Raw genomic sequence first — 27,745 nt, forward strand, 5'->3', positions numbered from 1 at the left:
GGATTCAAACCCATGGCCTCTTGGCTAGAGAGCAGACATGTTTACCATCGGCCAACCAGACCAGTATTCTTATTGGCTTAAACCAAACTAAAAAATGATGGTACAACATGACAGAATTTCATGCTGGCTGCGGTGTTGCCTGGTTAAACAAGGCCCTCATTGTTTTTGCCAGGTAACTAGGGCAAACAGTGAACAAATCCTAAAAATCGCCCCAAGTCAACATCACCAGAGTTAAACATTGGTACTATCAACATAAGAAGCCTGAATGGCAAAAAAATGGAGCTAGCTGAGGAATTGGATAAGTACCAGATCGACATAATAGACGTGTCTGAAACAAAAAAGACAAAAACTGGTGAGATCTTTCTGAGCATTAAATACAAAATGTTATACTCAGGCATTGAAAATCAAGGAAAAGGAGTAGCCATAGTAAGTATTCAACACTAAATACGAGGCTAATCTTCTTGAATGGCAGGCAGTATCATATAGAGTGATATGAGCAAATATCAGAATGGGGAACTGGATAATGAGACTTATTTGATTTTTAGAGGGACCCTTTGGCATAGTATAATTATTAAAAACAACACGTAAGTCCACAGTAATAACTTTAATTAAAAAATTTAATTACCTTATTTATTAATTAAAGTTATTACTGTAGACTTGCGTGTTGTTTTTAATAATGATATTATTTGAGTTTTAAGTCAGCAGGTAGAATTGAAGGGAAGTACAGGAAGGTGGTTTAATGTTAAATTTGGTGTCAGACAAAGATGTACATTATCCCCTCTGTTATTCATTATCTATATGGATCACATTATGAAGGAAAGTGGTATTATATCTGATATCAAAATTGGATATGTTAATCTCAGCTCTTTGCTTTATGAGGATGTGTTATACTTCTAAATAAATCTGCTACAAGTCTGCAAGATTCCATCACTAAATTGAATAACTGTTGTAATAGATATGGTATGAAGGTCAGCCAGCATGGACAGACATTGAAAATAGGCAGAAACATTGAAAATATCAACTGCATTGTGCATGGATAACCTATAGAACAAGTAAAACATTTCAGCTATTTAAGCACGATTTTTAATGAAATTGGTAAATTAAATATGGAAATAGATAATAGAATCAACAAAGCTGGTATGGTTGGAAGTCAACTGAATAAATGTTTATGGAATAAGAGAGAAATTAGCCAAAACACTAAATTAGCTGTATACAAGAAGTATTCCAGCTGATTTTAACTTATGGATCTGAGAGCTGGGTCAGAAGTAAAACACTTGACCAAAGACTAGAGACTGCAGATATGAGTCCTGAGAAAGATTAGGGGCATGAACATTAATGGCATCAATGGCATTATCATATTAAAAATGAGGATGTTAGGGAAGAGCATTGTCAGCATCCAGGAATGCGTTAGCAGAGTTAAAAGGTGGTATGGTCACTTAAACAAAATGGGAGGGGAATGATTAGCAAAACAAGTGTTCTTTGCCAGGTTGGCAGAAAAAAGACCAAGATATAGGTAGATTGATATGTGTTTTATCAAAGCTTTCTCATAATTTATAAACCATATGAGTCTCTAAATTAAATTTTCACTTTTTTTCAATAATTTGTTTTAGTACATAAATATCTTCCATGTCTGAAACCATTTTGTTCTTCTGAGAGTAGATTGTTTTCAATATTTCTAAGTATTTTATTCAGGACTTTGCTATAAATTATGTAACCTGTATTTGGTAAAGTTATTCCTTTTTAATTTCCACAATCATCTCTGTCTCCTTTCTTAAAAATAAATATAACCTTAGCTTTAACCAATCTGCTGGAACCTCACATTTCCTTTAACAGTTGTTTATTAATTTTAAGAATCTGTGATATAAACATTCTCCACCATATTTCCAAAGCTCTGTATTTATGCCATCTAATCTGGTTGATCTTCCATGTTTTGATACTTTTATTGCTTCTTTTAGTTCTTCCAATTTTATTGGTTCTCTATTAGTGCTGATTTCTTCATTATTATTTTGTGTTATTAGATTTGGGTCATACCATAAATTCTTATAATGTTCTATCCATTGTCTCTCTTGTGTAATGTTGATTTGTGCTCTATCTCTTTCTTTGCTGTTTAATTTCCTTAATATATTGTAGGCCATGTCTTGTCTTCCATGTATATCTTCTATTTTATTAATGAATCTTTCTCAAGAATCTTGGTGAGCTTTCTGTACTATGGTTTTTACTATATATATTTTTTTTGTTTTTGTATATTCTTCTGTTTCCTTTGTATGTTTTGAAGAAGTGATTTCTATGCCATTTGTTTTTCTTTTATTGCAGTTTCTATATCTGTTCTAGATTTTTAATGCTTTTCTTTTTATTATTTTATTTTTCTGTATCAATACTTCAGAGGCTGATTTATGGATTAACTTTATTAAAGTTTTCCATTCTTCTGTATCTTCACTGATTTTAGTTAATCTGTTAATTGTGATTGATATAACATTCTAATGCTTTCTTCTTGTAATAGATATACTTTGTGTTCTATTTCTTGTTTTTTCTTATTTACTTCCTTTCTTCATTTTGCTAGTATTTCTATTTTAGAGACAACTAAATAATCTGAAAAAATTTCACTTCCTTTGTAAACATGTACGTCTCACACGTGGAGCTAATTTCTAATTAGTAATGATATATTCAATTATAGATCTTTTTCCTCTACCATTCCAAGTATATTTATTTATATTCTGTTTTTTGAAAAAAGTATTACTGTATATTCTGGCATATAAGTCGACTTTTCAGCACTGAAAAAAAAAAGTACTAAATTTTTTAGGTTGACTTATACACCGGGTCAAAAATTGATTGCTTTCCAAGAAAAAACTAGTACGTATCATACTCTGTTAAATTTATTAGCAATATACAGAAAGGGTAAATAAGTAAAAATATATATATCAACTTATATCAAATTTATTTACAGAAAAAATTATTTACATGTTATATAATTATTTATTTACAAAAGAAAATAGGTAGGTCACTACATAATTAAAATTTAATTTTCACTGTCTGAATGTATGAAAAGTTCATTGTACTCTGGTTCTGTCATTTCTTCCGGTATATCATCATATAAATTATATTCATTTTCTCTATCAGATTTAGCATCAATTTTGTCGTCATTGTAAACAAAATCATCTTTCGAGCCATCTAATTTGTTAGATATAGCACATTTTTTAAAAGATTTTATTACTGTATCTGGTTTTATTTCGCGAAAACTAGTTCGCCAATTGCGAACTAGTTTCTCATTTACTCCGAACTGACGTGCAGCAACACGGTTAGTATTTTCTTTTGCAAATTTAATCACTTTGCACTTAAAACTCACGTCATATTTCATTATTTTAAAAGGAGCCATTGCACTTTAGTTCACTATTGGTCAACTGGTCAATACGAAAAAGAAATTTTTCGAGTCGACTTATACAACGAGTATACTATAAAAACTGAAATAAACTCAAAAAATTCCAATATCAACTTATACACCAGGTCAACTTGTACGCCGGAATATATGGTAGTTACTTTAAAATTATTTCAAGTACAGAAGTCTAATAGTTCTTGACCATTGTTATTCGTGCAGTACCATCTGAATATGTTAAATTGGTTCAGAGCCTCATGTCCATGCACCTTTTGTACCATTTCTAGTTTCTGTATCAGAAAGACCTGCTTAAAAACAATATTTAATTACAATTCTCTGTTCACTTTTCATCTTCATGATGTACAAAGAAAAAGAACTTTACACTACTGAATATAAACTAACTCGCTTTCTGTGAGTGTAGACATTAGTTGGTATTAATTAGTTATCGTGTTTACCAATATTTTACTCCATTACTGTATGTGCAACAAATCAAGTCCTAAAACTTACTGACATGCACTGTGTGCATGTCAGAAAGGAAGTGTCTGTTTTACATAATGGGATACTAAGGTAACTGATGTGAAATCAACAGCCTCTATGTAAAAATAGACTAGTCGTGAAGATACTTAATGTGCAAACTTTGCATACACTTGGATTAGGATTAAAATTAAGAATATAATTTCTTGCCAAGTATATATTGTTCATGAAGATGGATACAATATCAAGTCTCATTAAGAGGCTAGTTAGAGACTAAAACGATTCTCTCAGATTTTCTCTTTAAAATGGAGACTTTTTGATAAAGGATATGGATTCAGCTGAAAACAATGTTTGAAAGATACTTGGCAACTTGTGCAGTTAACAACAGGTTGTAATGGAACACCTGTTTGGTGTGTATTTTGGGGAGATCATATTATCTACAGGAGTAGTCGTGGGGAGGTTTTAAGATTATTTTGGTTTCATCATTCCAACCGAATGATGAAAATGGAGATGACATCATTGTGGTCAGATTATTAAAAATCAGATATATCATGCAGTCACATAGCATTAAAATAAGTTTTCCATAGTATTCTGTGGTGTCTTGAACCATTATTGCTTTTTCCTTCTCAGTCTTATGATCATAAAATTTTTATTCTGTTTTAAGGATGGCACTTCTTTGAGTTTGAGATAAGACAGATTAGGAGATGGAGGTTTAGACTTATAAAGAATTTGTGCCACTTCAGGATGAAGCAGATTACCTTTATGCACTGAAAGAAAAACACAGGGCTTAGTTATTGAGAGAAGATTCTGCTTGCATTAGGTCAAAGGTTTATTTAAGTGGAACATTAATAATGAGATGTCAAAACTGACCATTAAGTCATTGCTGTGGATAATGAGGTTTTCTGTCATGGACTTAAACTGAGCAAAGTTCTTTGTGTGAAGGAGTGTTACCAATAATTTGAGAGAGCACTTTAGCTCTCTCAAATTATTGGTATTATATGGGTGAGTTTATGCCATCAACAGTTGGGCATAAGGATACATCTTCTTTATGAATATTTGGCAACCCATTTATCTGTGGGAGAGGAGGGAGTCCTGTAATTTTAAGGTTTTAGCTTGTTAGCAATATCCATTGGCCCGAAGGTGCCATTTTGTAGAATTTTGTGTTTGGTTCCAAACTGTATTAATGGGGTTATAGTTTAAGTTTAGTAGTAGGTTGATCTATCTTTTAGTAAGGTGGCTATTTTTTGAGTGTAATCAGATTGATTGAGAATGACAAATGCATTGCCTTGATATGCTTTTCTGATCATTATTACTGCTGTTATTGTTTTCTATTTTCTTGTTGTTTTTAAGTTTAAGTAAGGCTTTAAATTCTTTTCTAGAAAGGTTATTTTGGGAGGTTTTGCCTCTGCTAGAACATTGGTAACATCTGGCCTGATATTGTTAGCCACATTGGTGGGAAGATTGTGGATCCTACACTCAATCTGTATTTAAAAATCCTTGGTCAGTATATTTTTTGGAGCATTGGCAAAGTTCTGGCCTCAGCTCAGGGCATTAATGGCATGTATTCTGAAGTTGATGAAGGATAAGTTCACTATGCTTCTTTTGGGTGGTAGTTGAGGTTTAGGAGTGTTTTTGAATAGATTGGCAAACTTTCAAATGTGCTGACTTTTTTTTTTTTTTAATGGAATTCCATATCTGCTCATTAATGGGAGATATCTAAGAGATCTGCATTTAGTGTGGTAGTGAGCTCCTCACCACCACAATGAAACTATTTGCATATACTATAAGCAATGTGCAAATATCTTCACTGGTGTCAGCAAACATAATGCATTTAGCACCGGTTTGTTCTTGTAGCAGGGTGATGCTAGTGTGCTTATAAATGCAGAATGCTTTGCTTGATTGAAAGTGTTGTTTCAGTTTTACACAGGTGGAAATGAGGTTATTATTTCTACAATCTTTTAGAAGAGCCAGCCTGCTGAGTTGTCTTAAAAGTTTCACCTTTACTTACCAAACTTATGGGCTGGTGAATCTCTGTGGATTATCATAATTCTGGTGTTTAAACATAAATATTGATTGTTCATATTTTGTTTCAGGAAATATCAGTATAGAAGATTAAATAACCAGTTATTAATTCTGATTTTGTCAAAGTTAAATGGACATTATCAGGGAGAATCATATAGATACTTGCACACAATCACTACATCAGTAAGCAAGATTGAGACAAAATAATATATTCACTATTTGACCACATGGCTCAGATGCCCTAAACACCTTTTTTTTTACAATTGAACAGTCAGTACCAAGGATTCAGTTCACCATAGAAATAGAAAGCAACAGTAGTCTGCCTTTCTTAAATACCCTGATTCCATGACAACCAGGTTGATCCTTGGCATTTACTGTCTATAGAAAACCCACCCACACATAGATAAATACATCAACCAACAGTTGCATCATTCACCTCCCCCCCCCAAAAAAAGCAATATGAATTCACCCACAATATATCTTTTTAATCAATAGCTACAAAAATATTAACTATACTCATCCCCTTCCACCCTTTCTAAACATCAACTACAGCAAATCCATCACATCTCATATATCAATGGCATTTTTGAAACGGTGGCTAAGATCCTTAAAAAATACAATCTTGTGACACCTTCAAACCACACAATTAGAATGCCTTATTTACTTTCCTAAAGATCACCTATAAGCCCTATGTTTAACTGGGATCTACCGAGTACCCTATAGCAGCAGCAGCCTTTCCTACTTTAGCCAGCATCAGGATCTCGGAGCTCTGAGGCTACATCTGATTCCACCACAAGAGCATCTGGACAAGTGTTAATCAAATCAAGCAAGAGACTTTTCCTGGAATCTGTTTCAGCCCTGACAGATTTCTCCAATCTCAACAAATATGGTTGCATTCAGCTACTTCTCATCTGGGAAAACCTCATTCATAGGCAATCAGCATAATGACCAGGAACACAATCAAGCACAATAGGGTGGTTCTATTTATAACTGTAGGTCTCCCTCTGTTTCTATTTTCTCATTCTTTCTTACTAATGTGGTGCTTGTGTGAATGTATCAGTACTATTATATGGTTTACTCTATGATGACAATTTAACTTTGTCAAAATATTGGAATCAATAATTGAATATAAAAAAAAATAATAGTTAACATGGTCCAAACTGTTCTAAAGTTCTAACATGTTTTATATGTGTTGAATAAAATAAATAAATAAAAAATAACTAGAGTGTGTTATGTGAAGAATAACAATTTTCCATAAAATGGAGAGACTTAATCCTATCATATCTATTTAAAGATCTGATGGGATTTAATGATTTAAGAGAAAAGCAATAATGGTATGGATATGATATCTTTGAGTATGGAAGGTTCCTTATCTGAACTTCAGGACCTTCTTACAAAGATTAGTGCTCTTCATTCTTGTATACAGTTTACTCTAGAAATTGAAAATGATCAACATATTTCCTTTCCTAAAGCTGTTTATTTTTCATCACCTAGAGGGGAGCCTTCAGTGTTTTTGTCTTTAGAAAGAAAACCCAACACTGGACTTCATATCCATATTGTGTAATTAACACCATCTTTGTCAAAAATCTGTTACCATTAAAACCTTTATTCATTGGACTTACTCCCTGTACTCGACTGAAGCATTATTAACCCTCCTTGTAATGACTTCACTGAATCATTTGTCAGTGGTTTTTAATAGTTATGGAGTTTCTTTGTTGCCAGTGTCTCAAGAAATTGTCAATTACAGTATGTCAACATACGACATGTCAAGGCGTATCCAAATTGCTCCTGTCCATGAGTTTTAGAGTGGACCTTTTACCCAATTGAAATTGCCCCTTTCTGGGTTCTGCAGAGGATATGCTTTCCCCTCTTTGGCCCATCCTGGCATCTGTTAAATTGACTGTACACACTATGAGGGAACAGTGAATTTGACAGAATTAAATTCCATGAGCCTGAACAACATGGAGTTGCTGAACTTGTCATCCCACTCTTTCTCTCAAACATAGGATTATTTCTTCTAAAAGGCTAAAGTTCTACATAAAAGTCCATTTTCTAATTGAGCAGTTGCATGGAGAAGGCTGTGAACCTTGGTACATTGTCCTAATCTGAATAGATCTGTTAGGTAATTTACTTCCCTTAAAGGAAATCATTCTTTACAGTTTTTATTTATTTATTTGTTTTATTAAACACATATAAAAATATTAGCACTTCAGAGGAGCTTGGACTGTGGCAAAGATGACCTTGATACTAGCTGAAAATTTTTACCAAAGAAAACTAATATGTCTTTTGTTATATTAGTTTTTCTCTAAAGATGAAACATTTGTAGTATGCCCATTTCAAGAAAGCACTGAGACTAGAGTAATACCAAGAAGTGAAATTACATTTTGCCTAAGAGGTTTCAGTGTTGTCAAAAGTGAAACCAGAAGGAAAAAAGTTTATTTTTTGAATGAAAAAGGAAGTTATTGAGTTTTGCTAGCTGAAATTATTAAAAGTTTTAATTTTATTGATATTTTATTAGTATTTAATAGCATTAAAAATAATAGTTAACATGGTCCAAACTGTTCTAAAGTTCTAACATGTTTTATATGTGTTGAATAAAATAAATAAATAAAAAATAACTAGAGTGTGCTATGTGAAGAATAACAATTTTCCATAAAATGGAGAGACTTAATCCTATCATATCTATTTAAAGATCTGATGGGATTTAATGATTTAAGAGAAAAGCAATAATGGTATGGATATGATATCCATGCATATAATATAGGTTAATTTTAATACTCTTAAATGATAATTAAATTCAATGCTCTGGGTTTGACATCAGATTCCATCTAGGCAGCCTTTGGTACAGACTATTAGACTACTGCTAACACTGTCCATTCAGGTTACCAACAGCATACCTGTTATATTCTTTAATGTAATTATTTGATTATGTTCAGGCCTGTTTGTTTGCAGAATGAAAAATCCATGTTTATCCAAGAAAAAAAAAATCCAGCATTGTATTCACCTTCCTAATTCATCTGACGATGAGACTATCTTAGATAGTCTCATCTTGTTCAGCTGAAGCTAAAAAATCCCTTTTATTGTGTGTGTGTGTGTGTGTGTGTGTGTGTGTGTGTGTGTGTGTGTGTGTGTGTGTGTGTGTGTGTGTGTGAGAGAGAGAGAGAGAGAGAGAGGGTGGGGGATAGCGAGAGCCATTGCTGGCAGATTGCCAAGAAGAGTCAATTCATGTTGAAGGGGAGAAAGAAATAAGGCAATGTATGAATTCTTCACCATCACGTGAAATCATGTGCTTTATATGTAAAATTTTCCAACTGTTGTACAAACAAAATAGTTACCACTTTAAAAACTAGAATTTTTATAAAAGAAAAAGCTAATTTTCTGACATATAATAATAAACACTCATCCCAAGAAATGCATTGATTGTCCTATTATTGGAATGGATTCGCTTTCTTTTGCCATGTACAGGTGTCGAGGGGGTGGGGGTCTCACATCTATGGTTGCACAGTAGGCCTGCTGCACAAGATTTTGAGCTAAGGGAAACTTGAATTAAAGGAGAAATCAAGCAACATAAATACTACTAATTGTCATTCGTGCCTATTAGGTCTTAACAGTAACAGTTTTGCTATAAGCTAAGCAAAACCAAATTATATCACAAATATTTCTAATTAATCTCAAGTTCAAAATAATGATTTCACTGAACAAAACAATAACAAAGCTTTTATGCTAATGAAACTGTTCATGTATTTCAACCTAAGGCTAAAATTAGGTTGTTCTAATTAGTTTTTTTATATTTTTATATTAAGACTATTAAGAAAAAGATGTACCTAAGTATGTATTTTTTTGAAGGAGGTGATGACGTGGTATTTGGTGTCAGACTTAATTGAGACCAAAATATAAAATTTGAAAAAATGTTGAGGATGAAGAACAAATATGTGAGTATAGAAATATGTGTCATATATCCAATAACCGAAAGAAGATATGAATAGAACCATAGAATCAGGAACAAAAAATATAATGAATCAAATGGGCTGTGTATTTTTAAAGTTAATATGTTTACAAACTAACAAATTAAAGAATGAGAGGGTGCAAAAAAAAAAAATAAATTTTCAATATACACAAAGCCAGCAGCCTGATGGTGTGCTGGCTGTTCTCTGGGAATTGTCATCATATTTTCAACTCAGAGGTTAAAGTTTGGTGATGATTCCCACAAAAAAAAAAAAATGGAAATGAAGTGCACCCTTCTAATAGATATCTATTAGCACAGTGCACCTCAGAAAGGATTGACAACTACCTGCAACATTAAAGAATCACTGATGATGAAGGTTATTTTCTTGATCATAAATTAGTAAATAATAATATTTTTTTGTTTGCCGATCAAGTGTTGATCAATTTTATTAACTGAACCAACTGGTTTCGCCACACTTATCGCCACACATCTTCAGGGCTTACATAAGTGGCGAAACTAGTTGGTTCAGTTAATAAAATTGATCAACACTTGATCGGCAAACCAAAAAATATTATTATTTACTAATTTATGATAAAGAAAATAACCTTCATGATGAATAGAGTCAATGGTGATACGAAAATCAAGGTATGCCATTTTGAAATCCTAAAATGTAAAAAGGCAAGGTTACTAAACCATCTCACTTTTTTAAAACGTTGCCGAGATAACTGTATAATTCCTAAGTTTTTGCATCTTAAACCTCGTTTCAATACTAGACAAGCTAAAAATATTTATTTGAAGACATCGATGTTACTCATTCGTGAAAGGTTACATCACACAAGATTTGTGTTTAGTCAAATTGACTCACAATGTTATGAACTGTTCATGGATCTCTCCAGCTCTTTAGATGAGGAAATTTGGCAAGTCTTAGATAAAATGATTAATACCAGTTTCACCAAAGCTTTTAACAAAAGCAGACAGACCCAGATTGAAAAATTTAACCACCTTTATACCACCCACAATGAGTCTAAACCTTCTCTACCAGACAACCAAGTTATTATTAAATTCTCAAACCACATCTTAAAGAAACCTGAAATCGATATTCTCAAAAAAGGTTTCAACTATGCAATAGCTCCTCAACAGATTCCTAAGGTAGATTTCATCTGTAGTCTAGAAAAAGGAATCTCATTATTACCGCCTCACACAGCAAATGATCTAAGACTAAAAAGTTGTATAGTACTTTCCTCTGCATATTCGACAAAACAAAACTTCTCATTAGATAGAAGAACTATTCGTAATTTAAAAAACAACAAAGACATCATAATACTTAAAGCAGATAAAGGAAACAGTACTGTAATACTGAACTCAAAGGACTATGAGGACAAAGTCAACCATCTACTATCTGACTTGTCTGTATACCATCTTTTAACAAAAGATCCAACATTAAAAAATCACAATGATACCAATGAATTACTACGCAATATATCCAACTGGCCAACAGACTTGATTAAAAAACTAAAATCGATGCATCCTTTAACTCCGAGACTCTATGGTGTGCCAAAAGTGCACAAAGATGGTATTCCTTTACGCCCAATCGTTGATGCAATCAACTCTCCTACCTACTTATTGTCAAAACATCTCTCGAAACTCTTACAGCAACACATCCACAACTCAGAGAGTTACATTAAAAACTCCGGACATTTTGTGGAAAAGTTAAAAAACATCAAGATATCGGATAATGATCTTCTAGCCAGCTTAGATGTCATCTCTCTCTTTACAAACGTTCCTGTAGTAGAGGTCATTGACATCTTAAGTACCTTGTTCCCACAAGATATAACCTCATTATTTGCTCACTGCCTAAACTCCAATTACTTTTCTTGGAAAAATAAGATCTATCAACAATTAACAGGCTTGGCAATGGGGAGTCCACTCTCACCTTCATGTGCTGACCTCTTTATGGAAGACTTAGAAAACAAAATCTTATCGCAAATTTTTCCTAAACCTAAAATTTGGTTTAGATATGTGGACGATATCTTCATCGTATGGAACAATAACAAAGATGACATATGATTTTCTAAAAAAGATCAATGCCTTCCATCATTCTATTAAATTCACTCTGGAACTTGAAAGAGAAAAACAATTACCGTTTTTAGACATCTTAATCAAAAAACAAATTGACGGCAGTATAAATCTATCGGTGTACAGAAAACCGACCAATACAGGTCACTACCTACATTTCAACTCCTCCCACCACATCTCACATAAACTCAGCATTGTACACATGTTAAAGAAAAGAGCGATTCGCATCACAACGGACAACAAGACCCTTCAAGATGAGTTAAAATTTATTTCCAACAATTTGTACTTGAACGGATATTCAAGAAGACTAGTCAATAAAATCCTTTTCTCTGAACCACCACAAAGAGAACAAGAAGATATTCAATATATAAAAACGATTGCAATTCCGTTTGTAAGTGGCATCTCCAACAAGCTCGCCAATCTCATCAAACAACATAAAATAAGAGTAACATTCAAACCAATAGAATCTATTAGTAAACTACTAAGATCTCCAAAAGACAACCATCCTTTCTACAAATATGCTGGAGTTTATAATATTCCATGCTCATGTGGCTCTAGTTACATCATACAGACTTCGAGAAGCCTCGAAATCAGGAAAAAGGAGCACATTGGCTATGTCAAAAACAACAGACAGGACATTTCTGGCCTGTCGTCTCATTTCTCTACAACTAACCATGTCATCGAGTGGGACAAAAGCTGTTCCCCTTACATAGAGGAAGATTACCATTCAAGAATTTTCAAAGAGGCAGCCACAGTCGCCCGTTCTACTGTCAACCTCAACAGAAATCAAGGCCTAATACTCCTAGAGATATGGAAAACCCTAATCAGAACCTTGAAAACGGAAGAAATGAACTTTAATACAAACTACAGAAAGTTCCTCAGCAACAGCTAGCTGATCTTGTACACGCGATACGTGTTTCACTCACGTTCGATACTATTTTATTTGTAATTATTCTAGTCAGTTTTTTACAGTTATTCTTGTCAGTTTGCAGTTACGCATAATTGTGAGATTGTTTAAACCTCTATGTAAGCTCTGAAGATGCCAACAGATAAGTGTGGCGAAACTAGTTGGTTCAGTTAATAAAATTGATCAACACTTGATCGGCAAACCAAAGAATCACTGATGGTTTTCCACTCACACGGCACATTCAAATTTGTTTTTTTGGTCAAAAATTCTACATACTCATCAAAATATAGTGATGGGAACAATCTTCTGTGACCATTAATTAATGAGATACTACAATTTGAAAGGTGTCACTTTCACTTGATTTTGTCTGATGGATTGTCAGTTGTCCCAAACACAACATGATTATTCATATTCTTTCTTTTCTTGCATATCCAGTGGAACCTAGCATTTCAATGATTAGTTAATATCTTACTTATTTATGCTATTGCTTACTTGAGTAATTTTAACTTGGTCGTTAAAAATCTTGTATCAAATTAGCAGTTGCCAGTTAGCGTATTACGTTGTTGAACTTTCTAAAGTTAAATTAATGTAACTGACTATGAAATTATTAATGTTAAACTATTCCTTTTTCAGCCTCAGTTAGCTCAACGACTTTATCACAATGAATTTAAAAGAGCCAGTTTGAACTGGACTGTTGATGTGATTGCACCATTAGAAGTTCTTAAAATCAATGAATCAACAAATAACAGTTTTGTTGAAACAAGAGGTAATGTGTATTTTTAATGCTTAACAATTCACTTTCATATTATGGTGTGAAAACTTTTGAAAAAAATACAGCAGAAGTACTATATAAGAATGGATGGTAGAGAGAGATGGAAGAATGGAAATGAAAGGTGTAAAAATGAAGGATTATTAGTGAGGTTGCGAAAGGAATTAAGGTAGGTGCAGAGCATTTGGAAAAGAGACTGGATTGAAAGAGTAAGAAGGAAGGTGGCAGTGGGGCCATTAATGGGCAAAAATGTGCAATATGTGGCCTCTCTCTGTCAAGTGAATCCTGTCTTCTTGTGGTGTGGCCTATTTTCACAAAAGGGCTCTAGCAAAAGAGTATTCCTTCTCCAAAAGAATACCTTCTTAGTTGGAGGAAATGTGCCAACTAGGCGGTAGAAGACACATTACCTGGTAAAACACCACCATTACCCTGCTTATAGGAGGCCTGAATGGTGGTTGATTCAGAGGAGCAGCGGTTATGGTTTCTGCCCTCCCTTTCTTCATGCAATGTGAGTTTGATACCCTTCAGGGGCATACCAAACATGCTTAGAGACTCAAAACCTCTTCCATCTTGAAGGTATTTCAGTAAAACAGTGGTACCACAGGCCAGTCATCAGATAGTTCATGGGCACAAACCTATCAGTAATAGATCAGGAGGTTTCCCACTCAGTTGGGAATCTGAGTAGTAGTAGCAGTATGTAGGAGGCACTATCGAGGCCACATTATGGCAAGGAGACTGGTTGCTCTGTATGGGTGACATGCTCAAGAAGTTACACAGAACATCCTTCCTCCAACTGCTCCTGATCTTTTGCTCTTGGGTTCTACAAAGGTGCCAAGTGGGATGACCTCCAGAACTACTATTCTCATTCTTCTGACCTAGATGCCTGCACTGAAACTCACACAACTTATCCTCACCGCATGAAGGCTTTCATTCCCCATTTTACCCAAAATTGCAGTCCATTTACAAATTTCTGGTTGAAGAAAAAAACTCAATTTACCATAGATAGTAAGCAACCAGAACCCCCCCACCTTCATACTCTATGCCTAAACACACAGTAAACATAACAAACATGAGCAAATCCAGTGTCTTAAAGAACTACTAGCAGAAAGCTTACTTCCTATTCAAATGGAAGCTAGCATGCCTTCTTATCCGTTGTAAAGGCCATCAGATGCAACTTCTGCTCATGTATGCTTCTGATGGTCATTGCACGGAACCAGAAGGCATGCTGTATTCCTTGGCTCTCTCACTCACACATCCAGAGGGCTATTATTATTATAGCACCAAAGATGAAGCATCTCCTGACATAACTCATTTCTACAACTTTTGCATAGATGAAGAAGGCAAATTGCCTCCTGCCATACCAGTAAGTGAGCACAATATGTGTCTGGCAGTTTACAGCGAAAAAGATATGAGAGAAATACTAAACAACTAGGACACTAAAAAGTCTTCTGGTTTGGATGGCATCTTTCCAATTGTATTCAAACTTTTTGCTCCTGAGCAAATACTTGTCCTCTATTATCTCTGCTATACTTAGCTGGCACTTTTTCACAACACATGAAAACAAGCATATATCTAACCTATTACTAAAAAAAGAAAAAAAAAAGGGAGATAAAAGCCCAACTATTGATAAGTTGGTGTTTGGACACGGCAATCCTCTCAAAAATAATGCAGAGGGTTATCAGCAATCTCCTTTTCCACTATCTAGAGTTCCACGAGTTAATCAGCTGCCACCTGAAGGCTAATCTAGATTCATGGCTGATCTCTTAACCTACATTACTCACCACTGGATGCATGCTATGGTAAGGTTTGGAGAAACGTGTTGTCACCCTTGACATGTTTTGAGGCTTTTGATTGTGTTTAGCATCGATGCCTACTTAGCAAACTGACTTGCTAAGTATCTGTCATTTCAGTCTATCTGACACACTATAATTGAAATAGCCAATATATTTATATTGCATAAATATATGCAATATAAATATATTGCATATATTTATGCATATCTATGCATAAATAACTTACTCTGTCACTGCTAATCCTATCAACAGCACACGCCATCCATCTATCCTACTCCTTTGACAAACCATGTAGTTCTCAGACATACCAAGTATCGAGATCATCTGCAACCAATACCTTAAACACTGATCTCCATATCATCCATGTGAGACAAGGAAATCCTGGTCATCTTCAGTGCCACCAGAATCAGATCCCCCTCCCCCTCGGACTGACATTTGCCTCCAGTTTCTCCTAGCATAAATGCATCACATCACTAGCTTCCGTAGCCTCTAAAATACTAGGCATTTTTTTTTCCAAGATGCTATTTTACATCTATCCAGCTATTAACCTACTGCAAATCCCAAATCCATCCATCCTTAGAATACTGTTCACATGTTTGAGATATATATATATATATATATATATATTATTGAAATTAGGATTTACTCGGGATGTATACATTTATAAAAATAAATTTAACTGACTAGAACCCGAGAAAGTATAACAAAAACCTTTAATACATCACGACTAGTTTCATCGGTGCTCCGACTTCTTCAGGTGAGAAATAAAAAATATTTTGGCCAGACAGATAAATCTGTTTCACTTCGTCTTGAGGAACATAGATGTGACATCTCTTACAGTAGAGCACGAGCAAGTGCCCTTTCCAGTCATGTCCTCTTCTCGGCAAACTCTAACCTTGAAGAACAGCCACATCAAGTTGACTGGGAACGCACTACTAATTTATACATATGCAAGGATGAATTCGAAAGAAGAATTATCGAATCAAAAGAAATAGTTCTGGACCCTTCACATTTGAACAACAATCTAAGCTACAATTTGCCTGATTCCCATAGCGCAGTAATCCAGTACTGGCGCTCTAAAATTAGCTGTCGCACACATTCAACTTATGCCAACGGTAGCACGCGGTCACCTATTCAAATATGACTGTTACTATTCTGCTTTTTATTAAGCTGGAAAGTCCATGTTTTTTACCGTGTTATTTTTATATCTTATGTTTTTTATTTCTCACCTGAAGAAGTCGGAGCACCGATGAAACTAGTCGTGATGTATTAAAGGTTTTTGTTATACTTTCTCGGGTTCTAGTCAGTTAAATTTATTTTTATAAATATATATATATATATATATATATATATATATATATATATCTCAAACATAGTGTGTGTGTGTGTATATATATATATATATATATATATATATATATATATAAAACCTAAAACCCTAAAAATTCTTGATCCTATTCAGAAGAAAGCAATTTGGCTTATAGATTATCCTTCCCTTACAGACTCACTTCAACCTCTATCTCACAGATAAACTTTCAGCTTTGTCTCTCTTCTACAGGTACTTCCATGGGAATTGGTAAACATCATTTTCAACTTTCTGTTGGACCTGTGAAAACAAGAGCAGCAGCTGCCCAACACCCTTTTAAGTTACAGCTGCAGACACATGAACTCCTGCTACCCCCTGCCTCCTCATTTATTCCATCTATCTCTCTTTCTCCTTTGGAACAGCCTTCCTTGTAATGTATTTCCCAACAATTGTAACCGTCAGTGCTTCCAGAGAAATGTCAAAAATGTCTTTTATCTCTCGTGTATTTAATAAATATAAACGAAAGAGGAGTTGAAGATGAATAATGGCAGTGAAAGGTTGGAAAGTGGTATAATATTGTCTGTAGTGAAAGATGTTCACATAGGACAGGTGTTTTTTGGTGTGTTTGGCAGGGAGAGACAACAATAGAAAGAATTATTGAAGAGAGGAGTTACAGAAGAATTTATTGCTAGTTGGAATTAATCTACAAGGAAGTGAGAATGAGGTAGTGTGGGAAAGAGTGGTAATGTTAGAGGCTTAGTAGAGTGAAAACAGCACTTGGAAAAAAATTGAAAAACCATTGCATAATGCAAGTTTAGAAGTGAAAGACTGAAACTTCTAAACTTGAATTAAACTTACCAAAATATGGGAAACATTAATTCTTATTGATGATTCCCGATGATTGGAGTAGAGCTCTAATAATACCTATATATAAAAATGGAAATAAAACTGAATGTGAGAATTACAGAGGTATTTCCCTACTGAGTGTTCCTGGCAAGATCTATGCAAGTATACTTGAGAAACGGTTGAGAAGAATTGTGGAAGAAAAGCTTGGTGAAGAACAAGCTGGATTCAAGCCAAATAGAGGCTGTCAGGATTAGATCTTCACTTTACGACAAATAGTTGAGAAAGCATGGGAATATAACAAAGATCTGTATTTAAGTTTTGTCGATCTGGAAAAAGCATATGACAAGGTGCCAAGAGAGAAGCTATTCAATACACTACAGTTATATGGTATCAATGGGGCATTATATCAAGCAATACTTAGTCTTTATTTGAGTTGTAAGTCAGCAGTTAGAATTGAAGGAAGTACAAGAAGACGGTTTAATGTTAAATCTGGTGTGAGACAAGAATGTACATTATCCCCTCTGTTATTCATTATCTATATGGATCACATTATGAAGGAAAGTGGTATTAAACATGATATCAGAATTGGAGATGTTAATGTCAGTTGTTTGCTTTATGCAGATTGATGTTATACTTCTAAATAAATCTGCTACAAGTTTGCAAGATTCCTTGACTAAATTGAATAACTGTTGTAATAGATATGGTATGAAGGTCAGCATTAAAAAGAATGAAAATAGGTAGAATTGTTGAAAATATCAACTGTGTTTTTTATTGAAGATGGTAAATTAAATATGGAAATAGAACAGAATCAACAAAGCTGGTATGGTATGGTAGGCAGTCAATCGAATAAAATTCACATGGAATAAAAGAAAAATTAGTCGGAACACTAAATTAGCTGTATACAAGACAGTGTTCAAACCAGTTTTAACCTATGGATCTGAGAGCTGGGTCAGAAATAAAACACTTGACTAGAGACTTGACACTTGACAGATATGAGAGTCCTGAGAAAGATTACAGGTGTGAACAGATGGCATCAATGGCAATATCTATTTTTAAAAACGAGGATATTAGGAAAGAACTTGACATTGTCAGCATCCAGGAATGCGTTAGCAGAGCTAATCTCAGGTGGTATGGTCACTTAAACAGAATGGGTGAGGAAAGACTACCAAAACAAGTGTTCTCTGCCAGGTTGGCAGGAAAACGACCCAGAGGAAGACCAAGATATAGTTAGATTGATACGGTACAAAGTGCCTTAGACCAGTGCTTCCCAAACTTCTGGATGTCAGGGCCCCCTTTGAAAAATTTAAAATATTTCCCCCCCCCCCCCTCAAAAAAATTGTAATAGAGAGATATATTATTATAATATTTATTGTATTTATATTCAGTACAAAACATACACAGCGAATATTGCAAAAATCAAATGCATATATTACATTTTTTGCCTCTTACCGTTTGGTTCTGAAGACGATGCGGGCTGTTCTGGTAAAATATGAAATACTGTCCTTTTTTTTGAGTCTGTTTCTGCTTCTTCTGATTGTTTGCGGGAATTTTTTTTTATTTTTTATCAGCCACTTATCCATCTCAGGGTTAAATTTTTTAACGTAGAATAGATCAAATAATATCACCACTTACCGATACTGGCACATAAGGGAATCCCCGGACCAGGAACATTTTTCTCTTTTGTGACTTTTCTCCCTTTACAGTAATTAAGCCTAACGCAAAACAGACAGCAAAGGCAGGTTATTAAAATGTGCATATGATTTGTGCGGTATTAACAAAAGATCGTGCAACCGAAAGATAAAAGCATAGCTGACAATTGAGTTGAAATGCTAACTCTCTTCAACCGAATTCCATATGTGAAACTGCCATAACATTCATTATATATATATTACTTAGTTTTAACACTTTTGTGAATTTTAATATGTTTGGTTGAATTTTATTGCTGCCTTGGGAAATTGAACTCACACACATCTAATTAATAGCAATAGTTTTTAGATACTGTGTTTGCCTCTGCAGCATATGGTTTTGTTTCAGTCTATACAGCATAGTTTCTGATTCATTAATTAGTGTGTTTTTATTTCTGGCATAATAAAAGTACTTGTTTTTATTGCCTCTGCAGTATAGTGGCTGTTAGAGAGGGCGTGTTGTTTACCACTGCAACTGAGTTACTATCTCCCCACATGAACTTGTTTAAGCTTTTTTCATGTGTGAAGTATATGCGAAACTTTTATTGGTAACAGAAAACTAGCTCGGTTTACAGTGATAATATAAAACGAGTTTTGATATGTATATAAAGTCAATATCAACAGTCCCTGATTACGAACGCATGATGAAAGGGACAGGAAGATTTGGAGCTTCCCTGGAGAGCATTCGAAGTAAATATAATTAACCACTGCTTTGAAATGAAACATATGAATAAGCGATATTTACTAATATTCATTAAGCGCCGAAATACGCAGGAAGCAAATTTTGTGAACCGACACCAATGTGTGAATTTTTCCGTTAAAATATAAAAAATAATAAAAAAGAAATAATAAATAATAAAAGTTAAATACAATTCTTTTAAAATAAAAAAAAATCTACTTAGTCTTAAAACATTTTAAATTTGTTTTCATTATTTCACGGCCCCCTCAACAAAACCTATGGCCCCCAAGGGGACCGCGGCCCACAGTTTGGGAAGAGCGCTGCCTTAGACGATAGAAATATAATATCTGATAATGTTGGAGTCTTGACAAGTAACAGACTGATTTGGAGGAAAATTGTAGATAGGAAGTTAGTAATGATGTAAATTTTTCATGTAGTATTATCATATCCTGTACACCCCTTGAGGGTACATGTCAGGAATTTGATGATGATGGTTAGACTATAATAAATTTAGTTTAATCCTTTATCCAATTGTAAGCAAACAAAGTTTGCTCCTGAAAATATCTTCAGGACTGAGACAACTCGTAGTAAAGGTGGACCAAGCTCTCATCACTCTTGTCTCGGTATCTCCCATAATGCAAAGCACATCTTCTTGCAGACATGTATAATGCTATGCATTAAGGGAAGGGCCACTACCCAGACTGGTTTTGACCTTTATTGAGGGCTCGTCAGTGGGAACCAGACCTAGAAATGGTGATACTGAGGCAGAAGCAATGGAGAGTTTATATTTATCTATACGAGTTTCCATAAGGTGTACCACCTTATTATTAAATTACTTTGGATTTGAAGAAAGATGTTGGAAGTTTTTTTGCACTTGGTTAGAGTATAATAAATTTAGTTTAATCCTTTATCCAAGTGTAAGCAAACAGAGTTTGTGCCTGAAAATATCTTCAGAACTGAGACAACTCAGAGTAATTTAATAATAAGCTGGTACACCTTTTGGCAACTCATATAGGTTAATATGACCACTCCATTGCTTCTGCCTCAGTATCACCACTTCTAAGTCAGTCTCACACTGACGAGACCTGAATAAAGGTCGAAACCGGTCTCAGTAGTGGCTCTTCGCTTAATACATAACATTATACATATCTGCAAGGAGATGTGCTTTGCATTATGGGAGATACTGAGACAAGGAGTGATGAGAGCTTGGTCCATCTTTACTACGAGTTGCCTCAGTCCTGAAGATATTTTCAGGTGCAAACTTTGTTTGCTTACACTTGGATAAAGGATTAAACTAAAGTTATTAAAGAAGCAAAGAACTATACACCAATTAGTATTCTCTCTAATCTGTACAAAATTCTCACACAAGTCATAACAAACAGGTTAACACCCCTTCTAAACTCAAATCAACCAGTAGAACAAGCAGGATTCTGTAAAGGCTTTAATACAATTGATCATATTCATGCAGTAAAACCAATAATAGAAAAAGCAGAAGAAAATCAATTGCCTCTCTGTTTAGCCTTCATTGATTATGAAAAAGCATTTGATTCCATCAAAACGAATGTAATAATCAAAGCACTACAGAGTCAGGGAGTTCCTGGAGAATATATGGACCTCCTCCAGGCAATATACTTTACTGCAACAGCAACAATCCAACTTTACACGCTACTTAATAATAAACTGGACAAACCTTCGTATAAAAATTAATAACAGAAACTTATACACCTAAGATATGCAGATGATATCATAATTTTTGCAAACACTCCAGGAGACCTATATCATGAAAGCAGAAAAGTTGGTCTAAAAATAAACAGAGAAAAAACTAAAATCATGTTTAATAATTTTGTAACACCAAAACACATAATAATAGAAAACAATTTCTTGGAAAGAGTCTCTTCATATACATACTTAGGTCATCTCATTGATCTAAACTGTGGACTCCAAAAGGAAATAAATAGGAGAGTTCAACTTGCCTGGAGTGCATTCAGAAAATTGAAAAGCATTTTTCAAAACAATGATGCCCACTCTGTTTAAAAAGGAAGACATTTAACCAGTGCATATACTGGTTAAATTAGACATTTAACCAGTATATGCACTGGTAATATACTGGTTAAATACCATATATACTTCCAGTCACCTCATATGGTTGTGAAACTTGGTCTCTAACAAAAACACTGGCAATATAAATTAACAACTCAAAGAAAAATGGAGAGGTTGATGCTAGGCATCACATTAAAAGATAAGAAGCGAAACACCTGCATAAGAAGCCAGACTTGCATCACTGACAACACTCTTCACCACAAGCGACTAAAATGGAAATGGGCCGGACATCCATCCAGAAGAGAAGATGAGCGATGGACCACCATACTAACCAACTGGATTCCTAAAGAAGGGAAATGAGGCTGATGACATCCTAAAAAGAAGGTGGAGTGATGACTTGTCAAATTTTGTTGGGGAAAATTGGTCAACCATTGCAAGAACAGAGAAAGGTGGAAAGAACTGGAAGAGACCTTGGTCCAGGAGTGGACAGAATATTGCTGAAAAGAAGAAGTGGTAGTTACCCAAAAAAATTAATAAAAAGTTAAGTATAATTTCTGGGAAATTCCCATGCTACTCCTCTAAAACACTATTAATATAATTAACGGCTATTTTAGCCTGTTTTTGTTTAGGAGTGTCCCTTATATTTAATACATTGGCTAACATAACTCAAAAGGGGGTATATATATATATATAATTTAGGACATTATGGGCGAGTGTAGAAGGCAATTATGGCAGAATAAAAAATGTTGAAAAATTATGTACATACCTTGATTTTGGTTGAAAGATGCCTTCTAAATCCAAGCTCTTGTGGAAGGGGGGGGGAAGAGAGGGAAAGAACATGGGGATGTACTTGGGACACGGGAAATAAGTTTGGGAACCCGGGTTTCTATTAATAATATATATATAAATATATATATATATATATTATTTTGTTGTGGGGAGAGGGGGAAAAGAAGGGGAAGGGTATCCTTATGTGGAAACTGGGGCAAGGGTTTACGGGGTGTGGACCGTTTTGGTCATCGTCTGGCCATCGTCGGAACTTTGTGGGAATGACTGTATGGCTATGTCAAGGCTGCAAGATGTGTCTGCCAAATTTGGGCATTTGTTGTCGCTAAATGGCTGGAGGCGTGGCTTAATTTGTAAGTTTTGGATTGTCCAACATTCGGAAATTAGGTAGGGATGGTGGACGTTGATAGAATTACCATCACATTTTATGGCAATAGTTTCGGATATTCTAAGCATCGTTTCGTTTTCTTGTTTGTCAATGATTATGGCTTTGTCAATTTGGGGAATGTGTTTTAGTTCAAGGGCGTGAGCTGCAATTTCAGTCTTCCCTGTATTCTGTGGTTTGTTTTTCTTTTTGATGTTGCGATGTTTTTTCGTGTTCAGATATTCTGGAATGGGAATATTGCAATCCCTGAAGTGCTCTTGTAGTCTAGTCCATAACGACCTAATTGTAGAGCCCGTGTAGGTGACGTCACAGTCTTTTTGACAAGGGAATTTGTAGACTATGTTGTGGTGTTCGAAAAATTCTTTATGAGTGAGAGATTTAGTAGGTTTTAGGAGAGTTCCTAATTTATGGTTTGTGGTGAATACTAGCTTATAGTTCGTGTTTTTGAAAATGTATTTGTAAGCCTTGTATGTGTTTTGGATGTATTGCAATTTGATGACCACGCGTGTCGGGAAGTCTGCTTTTGTTGTATTATTGTTAAGACGGCATTTTGCCGTAAAGTTCGTGTCATTTATTAGATGCGTGGGGTAGTTTCGATTTTTGAAAACCTGTGTTAAATACTTGAGTTCAGTGTTAAGAAAATCGCATCAAACACACATCGACTACGTGATGTTAACTGAAGCTCGACACACAAAAAAATGGTATGCTTTAACAGGCACTAAATACACTACACATACTGTTCCCTAGCTTTCTGACACCTCCACCTCACGACCCACACTTGACAACTCCATCAAAAACCTATCACACCACGTTCTCACACCGGACGAGATCATCATCCTAAACAATGGTCTAAACTTCGCGATATCCCCTAAATTCGTACCGAAAAAAGACATCATCATCGAAATCCAAGCGAAATGTGAAAATGACCCAAACAGAGACACAATATTCCAAAAGATAAACAACATTATAAATAGCAAAATAATAGTAAAGTCCAACATCACTCCCAACTTACAAAGTGCCCTTTTATCTTTAAAAAATAACCCCGATATCATGATCACAAAAGCTGACAAAGGTGACACCGTTGTCATCATCGATAAAACGGATTACCACAACAAAATAATGGCCGTCTTAAACAACCAACACACCTACCAAATAATCCACAATGATCCTACCCTCGACCTCATAAAACAGATAAACAGCACCTTACACGCCTTAAAAAGTCAAAACAAAATAGATGAAACCACAATGAGACACACAACCCCCCGCACTACTCACACCCCCTATATGTTCGGGAACATCAAAACCCACAAAGACGGTTATCCGATACGACCCATAGTCTCCTACAAGAACACCACCACAGCTCCTTTATCCAAATTTGTTACCCAACTCATCAAACCACTGCTAACAACGTCTATCTGTATGATCAAAAATACAGAAGACCTATTCTGGAAATTAAGCAACACTACTCCATCCCAGGATGAAATCCTCTCCTCACTAGATGCAACTTCATTATACACCAACGTGGATGTTCCCAAAACTTTAGACATCGTACACACACTACTCTCCGAGGACCACACCCTACACACACGCACAAAATTAACACCAAATGACATCATTAGTTTGATTAAACTCACAATATCTGCCAACTTTAAATTCAACAACTCCTTATATGTTCAAATTTTCGGTCTCCCAATGGGCCAAAACATCAGTGGACAATTAGCGGAGTTATTCCTAGCGCACATTGAATCACTTCTACTCCCCCCCCGGCATCACCTTCTATGGCAGATACGTAGACGATATTCTATGCATTGGCAAACCCTCACATATCTCCGCCTTACAAACATCCCTCAACGATTTTAGCACCAGACTACAATTCACCATGGAAACAGAACAGAACAAATCCATCAATTTCTTAAATCTTACATTAATCAGAAGCCATAACAGAATTGCCACGAAGATATTTCACAAGCCCACACATGTCGGAAACCACCTCCATTTCAATTCATACCACCCATATTCCGTTAAAAAATTTGTCATCCTATCACAATTTATCAATGCTTACAAATTCTCCACCAACAGCAATTTTCTTAACACTGAACTCAAGTATTTAACACAGGTTTTCAAAAATCGAAACTACCCCACGCATCTAATAAATTACGCGAGCTTTACGGCGAAATGCCGTCTTAACAATAATACAACAAAAGCAGACTTCCCGACACGCATGGTCATCAAATTGCCATACATCCAAAACACATACAAGGCTTACAAATACATTTTCAAAAACACGAACTATAAGCTAGTATTCACCACAAACCATAAATTAGGATCTCTTATAAAAACTTCTAAATCTCTCACTCATAAAGAATTTTTCGAACACCACAACGTAGTCTACAAATTCCCTTGTCAAAAAGACTGTGACGTCACCTACACGGGCTCTACAATTAGGTCATTATGGACTAGACTACAAGAACACTTCAGGGATTGCAATATTCCCATTCCAGAATATCTGAACACGAAAAAACATCGCAACATCAAAAAGAAAAACAAACCACAGAATGCAGGGAAGACTGAACTTGCAGCTCACGCCTTTGAACTAAAACACATTCCCCAAATTGACAAAGCCATAATCATCGACAAACAAGAAAACGAAACGATGCTTAGAATATCCGAAACTATTGCCATAAAATGTGATGGTAATTCTATCAACGTCCACCATCCCTACCTAATTTCCGAATGTTGGACGATCCAAAACTTACAAATTAAGCCACGCCTCCGGCCATTTAGCGACAACAAATGCCCAAATTTGGCAGACACATCTTGCAGCCTTGACAAAGCCCTACAGTCATTCCCACAAAGTTCCGACGATGGCCAGACGATGACCGAAACGGTCCACACCCTGTAAACCCTTGCCCCAGTTTCCACATAAGGATACCCTTCCCCTTCTTTTCCCCCTCTCCCCACAACAAAATAATATATATATATATTTATATATATATTATTAATAGAAACCCGGGTTCCCAAACTTATTTCCCGTGTCCCAAGTACATCCCCATGTTCTTTCCCTCTCTTCCCCCCCCCCCCCCTTCCACAAGAGCTTGGATTTAGAAGGCATCTTTCAACCAAAATCAAGGTATGTACATAATTTTTCAACATTTTTTATTCTGCCATAATTGCCTTCTACACTCGCCCGTAATGTCCTAAATTATATATATATATATATATACCCCCTTTTGAGTTATGTTAGCCAATGTATTAAATATAAGGGACACTCCTAAACAAAAACAGGCTAAAATAGCCGTTAATTATATTAATAAAAAGTATTCTTTTCTCCATCCCCTCCCAACAGCAAATCCAAGAAACTCATTAGAGGACTTCTGTTTCCATTCCTTTTGCTGGCACAGTTTCACAAAGAATTGCCAATCTGCTAAGACCTTATGACATCTGAGTTGCTTTCAAACCAATAAAGACTGTTTGGAATATGTTACGGTCACCAAAAAACAGGATTGATTTCTTCAAACATCCTGTGTTTTTGCAGATTGAATTACATAGGACAAACTTCTAGAAGTTTAGAAATTAAAAAAAAAAAAAAGGAACATATCGGAGACATAAACAACAACAGAGAAGACAATGCTGGTTTAGCTTTCCATTTTTCCAACACAAGCACAATATTGAATGGGATAAAAGTACTAAGCCGTACATAGAAGATGACTACACCTCCTGCTCAATAAAAGGACCTGCAGTAGTGATCCGTTCAAGAAGTAGCCTAAACAGAAACCAATGGGTGATCCTTGGTGAACATCTGGAAATCACTCAAAAGATCACTCAGCACATTAGAGTTCAACTTCACACCCAATTATAGGACGCACCTGCTAAACAATGACTGACCAACTGCTAACATACACACTCCATGCTTTGGTGTAATGGTTCATATGAATTTGATATTTTTCATCCTTCGGTTATGTATTAGTTGTAATTTAAGCTTATCTTTTTTCTTTAAGCTGTTTTGTATAGAGTTATCTTGCCCAGACGAACTCCAGTTTACATGGTGAAATTAGTAGGCTAACATTCTGTATCAAAATCTCCAACCTATTAAATCCCAAAGTGATTTAATTCGTCTCACACAAAAGAATGTGGCTACTGTCAAAGGATGGTGAATAAAATTTAATAATCATATGCAAGGTGTATTTGAGCCTTTTTGAATTTCTGTTTTATTAGTGACACACTATTTTCTTTAAGAAAGATACATATGAATATACTTAAAATAAGTATTTAAAATAAAAAAATCCATTAAAATTAAATGGAGTTTTATTCAATGATTTTTGCATATTTTGTTTGAAAATAACTTATTGTTCATATCAGGTTTTCACATTTGGAACCATTCTTCTATTTTTTAATATGTGCACTGTATTCTTTTTTACACATGTTTTTCTGGAACCAATCTACCATGTAAATGGAGAATTGGGTGTATATGGAAGGAATAATTTTCGACAGGGCCGGTGGAAGTGGGCATGCGGGCGCTGCCGCCAGGGAGCAGTTCATGAGTTAATTTTTAAGAAACAAAATTTTTATCATAAAAACAAAAAATTCTTAGAATGATCAATATTAAAATAAATAACGTCGCATACACCGAATAAAAATTTTAAAAAAAATGTATATTGCCG

General features: G+C 35.0%; 1 protein-coding gene across 2 annotated transcripts in view; it reads left to right on the plus strand.

Annotated features, from left to right (window-relative positions):
- LOC150095801 (uncharacterized) overlaps nt 1-27,745 on the plus strand; it is a 186,126-nt gene that overhangs the window by 46,818 nt on the left and 111,563 nt on the right. For both annotated transcript variants that reach the window (XM_090410306.1, XM_090410307.1), the window contains exon 4: nt 13,429-13,561. In XM_090410306.1, the coding sequence (XP_090266432.1) occupies nt 13,429-13,561 (133 nt within the window). The remainder of the gene's footprint in view (nt 1-13,428; nt 13,562-27,745) is intronic.

This window comes from Typopeltis vanoorti, chromosome 20 (genome assembly GCF_054136105.1).
Source record: "Typopeltis vanoorti isolate ZY-2024b chromosome 20, IOZ_Tvanoo_1.0, whole genome shotgun sequence".
NCBI classification, from domain to species: domain Eukaryota; kingdom Metazoa; phylum Arthropoda; class Arachnida; order Uropygi; family Thelyphonidae; genus Typopeltis; species Typopeltis vanoorti.